Consider the following 12,555-nt stretch of genomic DNA (forward strand, 5'->3'; position numbering starts at 1 on the left):
GCTTCCCTGGTGGCGCAGTGGTTGAGAGCCCGCCTGCCGATGCAGGGGACACGGGTTCGTGCCCCGGTCCGGGAAGATCCCACATGCCGCGCAACGGCTGGGCCCGTGAGCCATGGCCGCTGGGCCTGCGCGGCCGGAGCCTGTGCCCCGCACCGGGAGAGGCCGCAGCAGGGGGAGGCCTGCATACCACAAAAAAAAAAAAAAAAAAAAAAGGCCCCTAGAGCTAGTGCATCTTTAGGAGGCAGAGATAGGGATAGAATTTCCCAGAAAGGGTGGCTGCCACCCCTTCGTGTAAAACTAAGATGACGCCAGGGCCGGGTCGGCTACACCCCTGAATATACTATGTTCATTTGGCCAGCGAAGCCGGTGGAGTCCCTTGCTTGCTAATCATTCGTCGACTTGCTTAGGCATGCGGATGTCAGGGGGAGGCTCATGAGGCCTCCAAGAGAGAAATCTCAGCTTTCAGGACATAGAGCCGTTGCACCTGGGGCCTCTTTCCGGAAGGTGGCGCTGCCGTACTGCGAAACAGACAGCATTTCCCACGGTGATATTTTTTTTTTTTAAAAAAACTGATGCGTTCTTTTTTTTTTCCCCCTTTTCTTTTCTTCTAGGATGTCATACCGTTTTCATTAGGAACCTCTGTCTCCCAACTGCCAAGGCTCACTTTGATGACGTCAACAACGTGGATATTCTAAATTCTGAGTCCACCAAACGCAGTGTTGGGTGGAAAAATCCTACTCTCGCCTGTGTATCTCATCACCGGTTTCCTTCTCTAAGATAATCACAGTTCTACCAGAGTTCTCCTAAGGGCCCCACACCCAAAGTATTATATTAAAGAACTACAATGCCTTTTATGTTTCTGCCTGTTTTCCCAACAACCTGCCCAATCCTAGATCCAGGAGTCTTATGCATCTCTGATGACAGTGAAATCCAAACTTGGCTGTAAATCTGAATCACCTGACCAGAGGGTTAGTTTAATTTTGATATTTTCTTACTCAATAATTTTAATTTTCTAGTGATTCAAATAAAACAAGAACATATTACTTTATGAAAGAGCAAAATATATATATATATAGATCAGTGTCTTCTCAAACTGTTTGTCAGTATTGTCCTCCCAAGAAACCTTTCTTAGACTTTTCTTTTTCTAGTCATTCCCACCTCCAAGAAATTTTAATACCACAGAAGTACTGTATATGTTTATGTATATGTTTATGTATGTCTGTTTCTTTTAAAGAATAAAGGAATGTTTTTCCCCCACCAAGAATCAATTTTTTTAAATCAATTTTTGCCCCCTTGGGGATGATATCGCCCCAGTGGAGAACTATAATATGCTATATAGTAGTACACTAATATACAATAAATGGAGCAAAATTTCCCTTGGATAAGTCTTTACCATTTGAAGATTCTTCCCAAGAAGTAACTAAAAATAACTGGTCTGAATGATTCCAGACACTTTTGTAAATATTATTACATACATACATATATGTACTCATAAAAACCCAACAGGGATGACATCGAACAAGAAAACTATAGACCAATATTATTTATCAATATAGATGCAGAACTTCCAAATGCAGTGTTAACAAATTTAATCCAGCAACTTCATTGAAGAGTAACCCACCATAACTAAAAAAGGCACATCCCAGGAATAAATGATTGCTCACATTATTAACACAGCTCAGAAAATGGATAGGTTAAAGAGGAAATGATCAACTCCGTAGGTTCCAACAAATAAATTTCATCCAAACCAGAGAAAACTGTCTGCAATTTCAAAATGGAATAAAATCTCTTAGTTTGATTCAAAAGCCTAACAATATTATTTTTAATGGTAAATATTGATAATATTTCTTCTGGTCAAGACAGGAACAATACAAAGAAACCCATAATTACCATGACAATTAAGTATTATATCAGAGAAACTTGCCAACACACTAAATCTAGAAATAAGAGGTAAATGTTGGATAGAAAAAGAAAAAAAATTGTTATATGGTTGTACAGCTTAGACATTCAAGAGATTCAACCAACAAAATAATGGAACTGACAAGCAGATTAAAAATCCAGTCTGATCTAGAACAGAGGAAGAAGCAATCTTACCCAAGTAACCAGTTAAAAATGTAATCAGAAAAAAAAAAAAACCTTCCCAATGGTGATGAAGCCAATATAACCCTTAGGAATAGATTTAGTATGAAAAAAATACTAGACTGGAATGAAATATATACCTATAAAATATTAATAAAGGAGAATGAAAACAACATGGTAAATGGAATGTTATATTTCTGAAAGGAAAAATTCTTAATTTCAAAGATGTCTGTTCCCCCACCAATTAATCTACAAATTCACTAAAATTCCAATCCACGTACCAATAGTATTTATTAGGAGATTTTCCAAGACAATTTTAAAATCCACTCAAAGGAGGAATCCACGAGAATAAATACCACAACTTTGCAAATGGTGAACCCTTACGTAGGAAATGTGGTACCCACTATCAAACACAGAAGTATAAAGTTCCCACTATTAAAACAGTGTGATAGTTGTTCCGTAGAGGAGAGGGGGTTGTGAGGGATGAAACAGATACCGAGCCCAGAAATAGATGGATTGGATTCACATATAGAGATTTAGTATACAACAGAATTGGACATTTCAAATCAGCAGGAAAATAAGTCTATTTATTCTGTAAATGGTCTTAGAATATTTTGGATATCCACGGCAGAAATGGTGGAGGGTAATACTTAAGGCGTCTCTGAGTTCAAATAGAAAAATGAGAAAATGCAAACCGAAAGACTACATAAAAGTGTTACCGTGGGCTTCCCTGGTGGCGCAGTGGTTGAGAGTCCGCCTGCCAATGCAGGGGACAGGGGTTCGAGCCCTGGTCTGGGAAGATCCCACATGCCGCGGAGCAACTAGACCCGTGAGCCACAGCTACTGAGCCTGCGCGTCTGGAGCCTGTGCTCCGCAACAAGAGAGGCCGCGACAGTGAGAGGCCCGTGCACCGCGATGAAGAGTGGCCCCCACTTGCCGCAACTAGAGAAAGCCCTTGCACAGAAACGAAGACCCAACACAGCCAAAAATAAATAAATTTAAAAAAAAAAGTGTTACCGCAAACAAAGTGAATACGAAATGGTAGAATATAACAGTAGATTCAACGTAAAGAATGTCCCGCCGCCCCCTTCCCCAAATGAGCCGATGTTGAAATTCAGGATCAAAGTTTGAATGAGGGTTAAAGGTTGCAGTACCCTGACTACTCATTTTTTGACAATAAATATTCTAATTTCCTCTACTCTCTATTCCTCTTCATTGTTTTCTCCACAGCCTTTTCAACATTCGATATACTATTTATTTTACTCATTCTTTGGTGGTCTGTTTCCATTCACTTGAAAGTAAGATCTGAGAGGTCGGGGGATTTTGTGGGGTCTTTTTCCTCTGCTATATCCCCCTGAATGGCTTTTCCTTATTTACTTTAACTTCCAAGGCAGCTACTAATTTACCGTTTTCTTAGTCTCCCATACCACGGACCATTTACACTCTGGTCAGGGGCAGAACGGGGTTGAATCCCAGTGACCTGGTCCAAAGACGTGCGTCTCATTCACTGCTTCTGAACAGTGATAATAACGACATTCCCATTTTGCAGGTGAGAAGTGTACTAATTTGCTGTTATCACAGAGGTGATAGAGCCCATTCGGGGTTCCCTCGCTGATCTTGCTGCCATAAAACTTAGCACAGAAAGAAAATCACGTTCCCACAGACAGGCTCAAAGGGCCGCACTCGGAGCGACACGGCGGTCACACGGACACAGACAGCGTCAAATCACAGGTACACACAGGAGCTCACCAGGGACTCCGCCGCACCTCGCTTAGACCCCGTAACTAGGGACGCTTCTGGTCTCCAGGCGCGGGAGGGGCGAGTGCGCATTCTACGGGCCTGCGCACACTCGCACCCAACCACGCCACGCCCTTGAAACCCTGGGCCCCCATCGCCGATCGTAGTGTCTCCGCTGAAACCCTGGGCCAAGTCCCTCGAGCGCAGTCACATACCTGCGCAGGAACTCCGGCTCTGACGCTAAGGTTCCGCCTCCCGTTCTCAACAGCCTAAGAAAACGCCCCTCTCCGTTAAACCACGCCCCTCCCACGCCCCTCGAGTATAACCCCTCCCCTTATTCCGCCCACCTGGGAGATTCGGCGCCTGCGCACTCAGTTCCCGGGCGTCAGCTCCGAAGTCCTTCGGGTGAGTACGGCTGGCTTCCGGAGGGAGGCCTGTGGGTTGTTTTGGGTGGTCGGGTGGCCAAGCCCGAGGGCAGGGCGGGGCAGGGCAGGCGAGGCAGGCGGCTCGGACCCGGCCGTGAAGCCCCGGCCTGGGCGCCGCTGCGCCGTCGCTCCCGAACCGACTACATTTCCCACAGGCCCGCGCGGGTGCGCTGAGGCCGCGGCTCGAACCGGGGTCGGAGCTGTGGGGCGGCTGGAGCGGCGTGTGTGTGAGAGACAAGACTGGACTGTGAAAAGGCCAGAGAGAGTGCGAGCGGGGTGTGTTGGTGTGGGTGTAAGAGAAACGGGTGTGCCAGTGTGTAAGAGGTCAGCAGGTGTGGGGCCCCGGGAGAGACTGAGAGGGAGAGATCGTGAGGGCGGGTGTGTGTGTGAGAGAGAGAGACCTGACTGTGAGTGTGAGAGACCGAGAGCATGTTGGTGTGTGTGAGGGAAACGGGTGTGCCAGAGTGTGAGAGGTCAGCAAGTGTGTGGGGCCCCAGGAGAGGCTGAGAGGGAGAGATCTTGGGGGCGGGTGTGTGTGTGTGTGAGAGACCGAGAGCATGTTGGTGTGAGCGTGTGAGACTGGAGTATGTGTGTTCGGCGTGTGAGGTTGTATGACAGTCCGTGTGTGTCCGAGTGTGAGGGAGACCCCAGTGTGTATTGTGTGTGTGTGAGAGAGGTAGCAATTGCAGTGTTTGTGTATCTATGTGTGTGAGAAATCCATGTGTCTCTGAAACAGAGACCATTAAGAATGTGTGTGTGAGAGAGAGAGAGAGGAAAGCTAGTGATGTGTGTGACACCAAAGTGAGTAGGAGAGAGACTGTGAACCATGGATTGTCACCACAAGGCTTGCAAATATAGCTTCTGTGAGGTTGCGGAGAGTGTGGGTGTGAGTGAGACAGAGATGAGGGGCAGTGAGCCATGGGTGTGTGTGAGAGAGTAAGATTGGGGGTATATGTGTGATGTTTGTGTTTGTACCCATGGCCTCTCTGAGACTGTGATATATGTGACAGCATACGATGTGCCTTCCGTTGGGTGCTTGTGATTGTGTCCTCTGTGTGATCAGGAGGTATGTGAGGTCTTGTGTCAGTGTCTGTGTGTTACCCTGTGTGGTTGTAACTGGCCCTGTGTGACTGTGGTGTGTGTGGGGAGACTACTTGGAAGGTTGATAGCTTTGGCTTCTTTGTGTGTGTTGCTTTATGGAATTGTGTGTTGCCAGGATAAGGATCCTGGAGTAGAATTCCCTGCTCCCAGTCCAAGAGTTCCAGTGAGAAGCAAGAGGTGGGGTGACTGGAGCTCCTGACTGAAGCAGGAGACACCCTCAGTTCTGGGTGACAAAAAGGAGGGGAAACCGAGGGGTTGAAGACAGAGATGAGAGTGAAGGTGGCAGAATTGGGTGCTAAAGGATCCACTGTCCCAGGATGAGAGGAAAGCAAAGCCCCTGGGGGTTTGGCAGGAGAAGGTGGATAACCCTGGCCTCTGGTGGCATTTAGGAGTCAGATTTTCAAACTGAAGACTGTATCAAAGCATGAAGCAAGGAGGCAGGAAGGGAAAGAGTCCACCTTTACCTACAAAATATAAAATAGAGGAAACAGCTAGTTCATGAGATCATTTTTAAAATAAAGTGAGAGAAGATAATCTATGCAGAGTACCTAGCACATCTCATTATTTTTATTCATAATAAGACCAAAGAATGGGAAAGCAACTTTTAGAAAAAAGATCAAATTTAGGACCTTGAGCATAAGAGAAACAGAGTTATAAGTTATACCCCTCAACTGCCATCGGTTGCCCATAATCTCCCAGTTATGTGAGCAGTGGAAGCAAAGAAGGCTGGGAGGAAGAAGGAGAAGATAGAGTTTTTAGGCTGGTGATTTTGGGAGTGCAAAGGCCTCATCTTTTCACTCTCCTTTTTCTCCCTCCAGCCTTACCCTTCCAGGACAGTGCTGTTCTCCAAGAGAAAAGCCAGGAAAAGAAGGCGAAAATGACAGTTGAACTAGTGAAAGCCATACCTCAGGTTAGTTATTTCATTTCTCCTTCTTGAAAGGCAGTCTTACTGTTTAGGTGTTTGTAAAGCTGCTTTCCTTTTGAAAATTCCCTGATTAACAGTCTTATCTAAGGGCCCGGTTCCCACTTCTCCCAGAGAGCACTGTCCTTAACTCAGACTGCCTAATGGGTAAATAAAACTGAGTGTGATGAGGCACAGAGCCCCCTCTTCTTCCCACTTCATTTTATTTATTTATTTTTAAAATTTTATTTATTTAATTAATTTATTTTTGGCTGCATTGGGTCTTCATTGCTGTGTTCAGGCTTTCTCTAGTTGAGGCGAGCAGGGGCTACTCTTTGTTGCAGTGCGTGGGCTTCTCATTGCGGTGGCTTCTCTTGTTGCAGAGCACGGGCTCTAGGTGTGCAGGCTTCAGTAGTTGTGGCACGTGGGTTTAGTAGTTGTGGCTTGCGGGCTCTAGAGCGCAGGCTCAGTAGTTGTGGCACACGGGCTTAGTTGCTCCGCGGCATGTGGGATCTTCCCGGACCAGGGCTCAAACCCGTGTCCCCTGCATTGGCAGGCAGATTCTTAACCATTGCGCCACCAGGGCAGCCCCCCCACTTCATTTTAAATTCAGTGTTGACACTTGTGAAAAGATTTGGTTTCTGTTATATGGAATAAAGGTGTCTCAGTATCAGTGAGTTGGGTTCCAAATTAAATGTGCATCAGATAGCCCTCTCCTGTCCTTAGAATGCATCAGGAATCATCCCTCTAGCTGAATTTTGTCCAAATTTCTGATTACATCCTTAAATTCTTAAACATTTTCCTTTATTTTTTATGTACGAATTCCCAGCCTCATTTGTTCATCTAAAAAATCTTATCCTATTTAATTTTTGCAAGTTAAAAAAATTTTTAGGGCTTCCCTGGTGGCGTAGTGGTTGAGAGTCCGCCTGCCGATGCAGGGGACACGGGTTCGTGCCCCGGTCCGGGAGGATCCCACATGCCGCGGAGCGGCTGGGCCCGTGAACCATGGTCGCTGAGCCTACGCGTCCGGAGCCTGTGCTTCGCAAAGGGAGAGGCCACAGCAGAGAGAGGCCTGCATAACGCAAAAAAAAAAAAAAAAAAAAAAGATATATGTACATAATACAAAATTCAAGATGTAAAACCTCTCTCTTGCCTCCCAGTTCTTCTCTTAAGAGACAGTAACTGTGAATTCCCTGGAGGTCCAGTGGTTAGGACTCAGCGCTTTCACTGCAGGGGCCCCGGTTCCATCCCTGGTCGGGGAACTAAGATCCCGGGGAGGGGGGGTCAATGGGGGGGAAAGGAGACAATAACTATTCTCAGCTTCTGTTATTTCATTCAGGGATATTCTGTTTCTATGCATACATAGACACTTTTTTTCCTGTCATAGCTAGTGCTTTGTTTGTGTATCCTGTGTAGGAGATCTTTATCTACCCCTAGTACATATAGATATTCTCCTATTTTTCTTCTAAAAGATTTGTTTTACCCTTCACAGTTAAGATTCTGATAAGTTTAGACTTGATTTTTATGATTTTTCTACGAGGGTAAGGCTCAAATTAAACTTTTACATTAAATTGTTTCATTAAATGTTTAACCTATCATGATAAGTGAGGCAGAGGTTCATTTTTTTTTCCCAGTTACCTGTCCAGTTGACCCATTTATTGAATAATTCATCTCTTTCACATTGATTTGGAATGCCACCTTTATCTCACACTAAATTCCTGTATATATTTGATTCTGTTGCTAGACTACATTCAATTTTATTTGTTTTTTTAAAAAATTTAATTAATTTATTTATTTTTGCCTGCGTTGGGTCTTCGTTGCTGTGCGCGGGCTTTCTCTAGTTGCCGCGAGTGGGAGCTGCTCTTCCTTGCGGTGCTCGGGCTTCTCATTGCGCTGGCTTCTCTTGTTGCAGAGCACGGGCTCTAGGTGCGCGGGCTTCAGTAGTTGTGGCTCACGGGCTCTAGAATGCAGGCTCAGTAGTTGTGGCGCACGGGCTTAGTTGCTTCACGGCGTGTGGGATCTTCCCAGACCAGGGCTCGAACCCGTGTTCCCTGCATTGGCAGGCAGACTCTTAACCACTGTGCCACCAGACAAGTCCCTCTGTGAGTTTTTATTTTCTGATTTTCTTCCTCTTGATTTTGTCTTATGTGCCTCATTATTTTGAGTTAAGTGCTGGACTTTGTATATTTAAAAATCTTAGAGATAATTTAAAGCTTTGATGTCTTCCTTTTGATAGGGTTTACTTTTTTTTTTGGCTGCACTGTGTGGCTTGCGGGATCTCAGTTCCTCGACCAGCAATTGAACCCAGGCCATGCAGTGAAAGCCTGGAATCCTAACCATTAGGCAAACAGGGAACTCCCTATAGGATTTACTTTTTTAAAATAGATTTTTTAAAATAAACTTTTTTTAATAATAGAAAATTTGCTGATAGCAGGGAGCATCCATATGCATCACACTCAGCTTCCCCTGTTTCTAACAGCTTACATTAGTATGGGACATTTGTTAAAATTAATGAACCAATATTGATACATTATTATTAAGTAAAGTCCATTCTTTGTTCAGATTTCCTTAGTTTTTACTTAATATCCTTTTTCTGTTCCAGGATCCTATCCAGGATCCACATTACATTTAGTGGTTCTATCTTCTAGGTAGTTTGGTCTCCTTGTCTGTGACAGTTTCTCATACCTTCCTTCTTTTTGATGACCTTGTCAGTTTTGAGAGGTTCTCTGGTATTTTGCAGAACATCTCTCAAACCTGAATGTTTTTTTCCTGGTTAGACTGGAGTAATGTGTTTTTAGAAGGAAGATCACAGAGTTCCATTTTCATCATATATCAAGGGTTCATATTATCAACATGACTTATTACTATACCTTGATTACCTGGTTGAGGTAGTATTTGTCAGGTTTCTGCACTGTAAGGTTACTCTTTTTTGTTCCACTTTTCCATACTGTACTCCCCTCTTCTCTGGCAACTACCAGTTTGCTCTCTGTATCTATACAAAGTCTGTTTCTGTTTTGTTTTTTAGATTCCACATATAAGTGAGATCATACAGTATTTGTCTTTCTTTGTCTGACTTATTTCACTTAGCATAATACCCTCTAGTTCCATCCATGTTGCTGCAAATGACAACACTGAGCATTACAAAGATTTTTATTTTCAGTGGAAATAAATGTGAAGATGAAAATGCCCATAATACTTAAAAAAAATTTGTCACAATCCTCACAGATGTAGAGAACAAACCAGTGGTTACTGGGAGGAGGGGCAAGATAGGGGTACGGAATTAAGAGATGCAAACTACTATGTATAAAATAAATAAGCCACAAGGATATATTGTACAACACAGGGAAATATAGCCAGTATTTTATAATAACTACAAATGGAGTATAACCTTTAAAAATTGTGAATCACTATGTTGTACACCTGAAACTTATTGTAAATCAACTATACCCCAATTTAAAAAAAAAAGAAAAAAATTTGTCTCAACCTGATGGCGATGGTAACTGGACATTAAGTCTTTATGGAACTAAAAATTACAATTATTTCATTTTGATATTGTCTAAGTATATATTGGTTTGTTATACTCAAATTCAGCACACAAGTTGGATGTGTTGTAGCCTTATGCTGGGTGATTTCTCATATTACTATCCAGGTCACTGTGGTATGGCCTGGCATGCTAATTAATTCTTAATGGTACAGCACAAAAAAATTGCATTCTAAATATATTTTTTTATTATGTAAGAAACAAACCACAGCCATGTCAGTTCAATGCCTCTTTCCCCTGAAACACTAGGATCCCATAGAGTACCATTTACAAAATATCAACTTAGATATTCTTTTTTTGCTGTTTTTGAAGGTTCAACCACAGGTATACGTCCTTACTTGAAGCCCTTGTTTACTGCCCTGTGGCCACCTGTCCATATTTCCCCATGTTGAGAAATGGATTAGCACCATCATATACAATGCAGTTTAGCATTTTAGGTTAGCATTTTAGTTCAATAAGTACTACTTTAGGTTAGCGTTTAATATTATATGTTTAAGTTGTTTTTTTTTTCTCTAAGGGCTATTTCTCACGTAAAGTAGGGACAGCTTAACACTTCAACTCGAAGTCATGTGTGGACATGAGCATTGGTTGATCAAGAATGTCTTTATGTCATTTCAGGACTTGGTGACATTCAAGGATGTAGCAATAGACTTTTCCCAGGAGGAATGGGAATGGCTGAACCCTGCTCAGAGGAGTTTATACAGGAGTATGATGTTGGAGAACTATCAGAGCCTGGTATCAGTGGGTGAGGATTTTTTTCCCCTCTCATAGTTCAGAATTACCCTTAGGGACTCTTTACTTTTTTTTTTTTAATTATTAAAGCTTTTTTTTTTTTTTTTTTACTGTGTGTAGGTCAGAATTGAATCTGGGAAATAAAGAGGATATTCAGGAACTGATGAAAATTTCAGATTTAATAAGTGAATTTGGTGTGTATCAGATATTTCATGAGTGTGCCCTTTAGTCAGTTGGGAACAAGATGTGATGTGACTCTTACTGGTCTCCTGTGCTGCTTTGTTTCCTCTGTCCTATGGTATTGTTACCACCGTAACAAAATTCACAAAGAGTATAGCTGGATTGTTAAAAATTCAGAATATTGCTTTAAAATCTGTATGTTTTTATTAACTTGCAATAAATGAACTAGCGAGGCACAAACTATGAAAATTGCTTCAGATGTTCTTAGGGAAACTAAAATGGACCCTTCTCAGCCCTGGTGCCCACCATTGGCTGGATTAGCTTTCTGTTGTCTAGAGGCCCCCTCCCCCTTTTTTTCCCTCATTTTCCCCTAGGAGGGTGTTTTATCTTTATTTTTGATTATATTACTATTTTTTTGGCTGTGCTGCATGGCGTGAGGGATCCTAGTTCCCCAACCGGGGATTGAACCCACACCCCACTGCATTGGAAGGGCGGAGTCTTAACCACTGGACCACCAGCAAAGTTCCTAGAGGCCCCCTTTTTAAAAACATTTATTTATTTATTTATTTGTTTATCTTTGGCGGCATTGGATCTTTGTTGCTGTGCTTGGGCTTTCTCTAGCTGCGGCGAGCGGGGGCTACTCTTCGTTGAGGTGCCTGGTCTTCTCTCTGCGGCAGAGCACGGGATCTAGGTGCGCAGGCTTCAGCTTAGAGGCCCCTTTTAACCTGCTTGTGGTTCACTGAACTTCTTGAAACTAAATATGTCTTTCACCAAATTTGAGAAATTTTTGGCCATTATTTCTTCAACTAATTTTTTCTATTGATTTATTAGAAAATTTCTGTTGTTGTGTCTTCAAGTTCACTGATTCCTTCCATGTCTTCTTCAATGTCTTGTTAAGCCCATCTAGATAATTTTTGTATTTCAGATACTGTATTTTTCAATTCTAGACTTTTTACTTGGTTCTTTTTCAGAATTTCTATTTTGCTGCTGAGAAATTACAAGCATATTTTCCTTTACATTCTTGAATATAGATATTTTAACTGTTTTAAAATCCTAGTCTACTGATTCTGTGTTATCAGTCCTGTGTTATCACAGGTTAGGTCTCCATTAATTGTCTTTTTTTCTGAGTCTGATTTATTTTTTCTTCCTTTTATGTAGTAATTTTGGATTTTATCCTGGACACTGTAAATAATGCATTGTAGAAACTCTGGATTCTGTTATATTCTTCTGAAGAATATTGTTGTTTTTTTTTTTTTAATCAGGCAGTTAACCTGACTCAAACTCCAAGCTGTCTCTAGGGGCCCCCTTTTTAAAAAAAAAAAAAAAGATTTATTATTTATTTATTTTATTTATTTTTGGCTGTGTCAGGTCTTAGTTGTGGCACGTGGGATCTTCGTTGAGGCGTGTGGGCTCTTCATTGTGGTGCACGGGCTTCACTCTAGTTGTGGCGTGTGGGTTTTCTCTCTCTAGTTGTGGCACACAGGCTCCAGGGTGTGTGGGCTCTGTAGTTGTGGCACGTGGGTTCCAGAGCGCATGGGCATGCAGCCTCTCTAGTTGAGGTGCACAAGCTCAGTAGTTGTGGCAAACAGGCTTAGTTGCCCCACAGCATGTGGGATCTTAGTTCCCTGACTAGGGGTCGAACCCCCTGTCCTCTAGGGGCCCTTTGTATTACCTCACTTACTGCTGTCTGATTATCCTCCGAAAATGCTGGGCTGCATTTCTGCCCCGGCCCCTTAGAAAATGGTTTAACTGGGCTTCCCTGGTGGTGCAGTGGTTGAGAATCCGCCTGCCGATGCAGGGGACACGGGTTCGTGCCCTGGTCCGGGAAGATCCCACATGCCACAGAGCGGCTGGGCCCG

At 43.1% G+C, this 12,555-nt stretch overlaps 2 protein-coding genes across 8 annotated transcripts in view; one reads left to right on the top strand and one right to left on the bottom strand.

Annotated features, from left to right (window-relative positions):
* Window positions 1-12,555, bottom strand: part of LOC112062478 (endothelial zinc finger protein induced by tumor necrosis factor alpha) — a 139,650-nt gene that overhangs the window by 56,371 nt on the left and 70,724 nt on the right. The window contains exon 6 of one of the 6 annotated variants that reach the window (XM_055078880.1): window positions 5,564-5,806. The exons of 4 other annotated variants lie outside the window; for them this stretch is intronic. The gene's annotated coding sequence lies outside the window, so the exon portion shown is untranslated. Of the gene's footprint in view, window positions 1-5,563; window positions 5,807-6,820; window positions 7,316-12,555 lie in introns of those variants that run through there. One more of the 6 variants, XM_028477922.2, reaches the window with a different exon arrangement.
* Window positions 5,487-12,555, top strand: part of ZNF471 (zinc finger protein 471) — a 14,544-nt gene continuing 7,475 nt past the window's right edge. Inside the window, exons 1-3 of one of the 2 annotated variants that reach the window (XM_024117026.3) lie at window positions 5,487-5,569; window positions 6,161-6,252; window positions 10,403-10,529. In XM_024117026.3, the coding sequence (XP_023972794.1) occupies window positions 6,220-6,252; window positions 10,403-10,529 (160 nt within the window). In that variant the 5' untranslated portion in view covers window positions 5,487-5,569; window positions 6,161-6,219. Of the gene's footprint in view, window positions 5,570-6,160; window positions 6,253-10,390; window positions 10,530-12,555 lie in introns of those variants that run through there. The other variant, XM_024117027.3, reaches the window with a different exon arrangement.

This window comes from Physeter macrocephalus, chromosome 17 (assembly GCF_002837175.3).
Source record: "Physeter macrocephalus isolate SW-GA chromosome 17, ASM283717v5, whole genome shotgun sequence".
NCBI lineage: Eukaryota > Metazoa > Chordata > Mammalia > Artiodactyla > Physeteridae > Physeter > Physeter macrocephalus.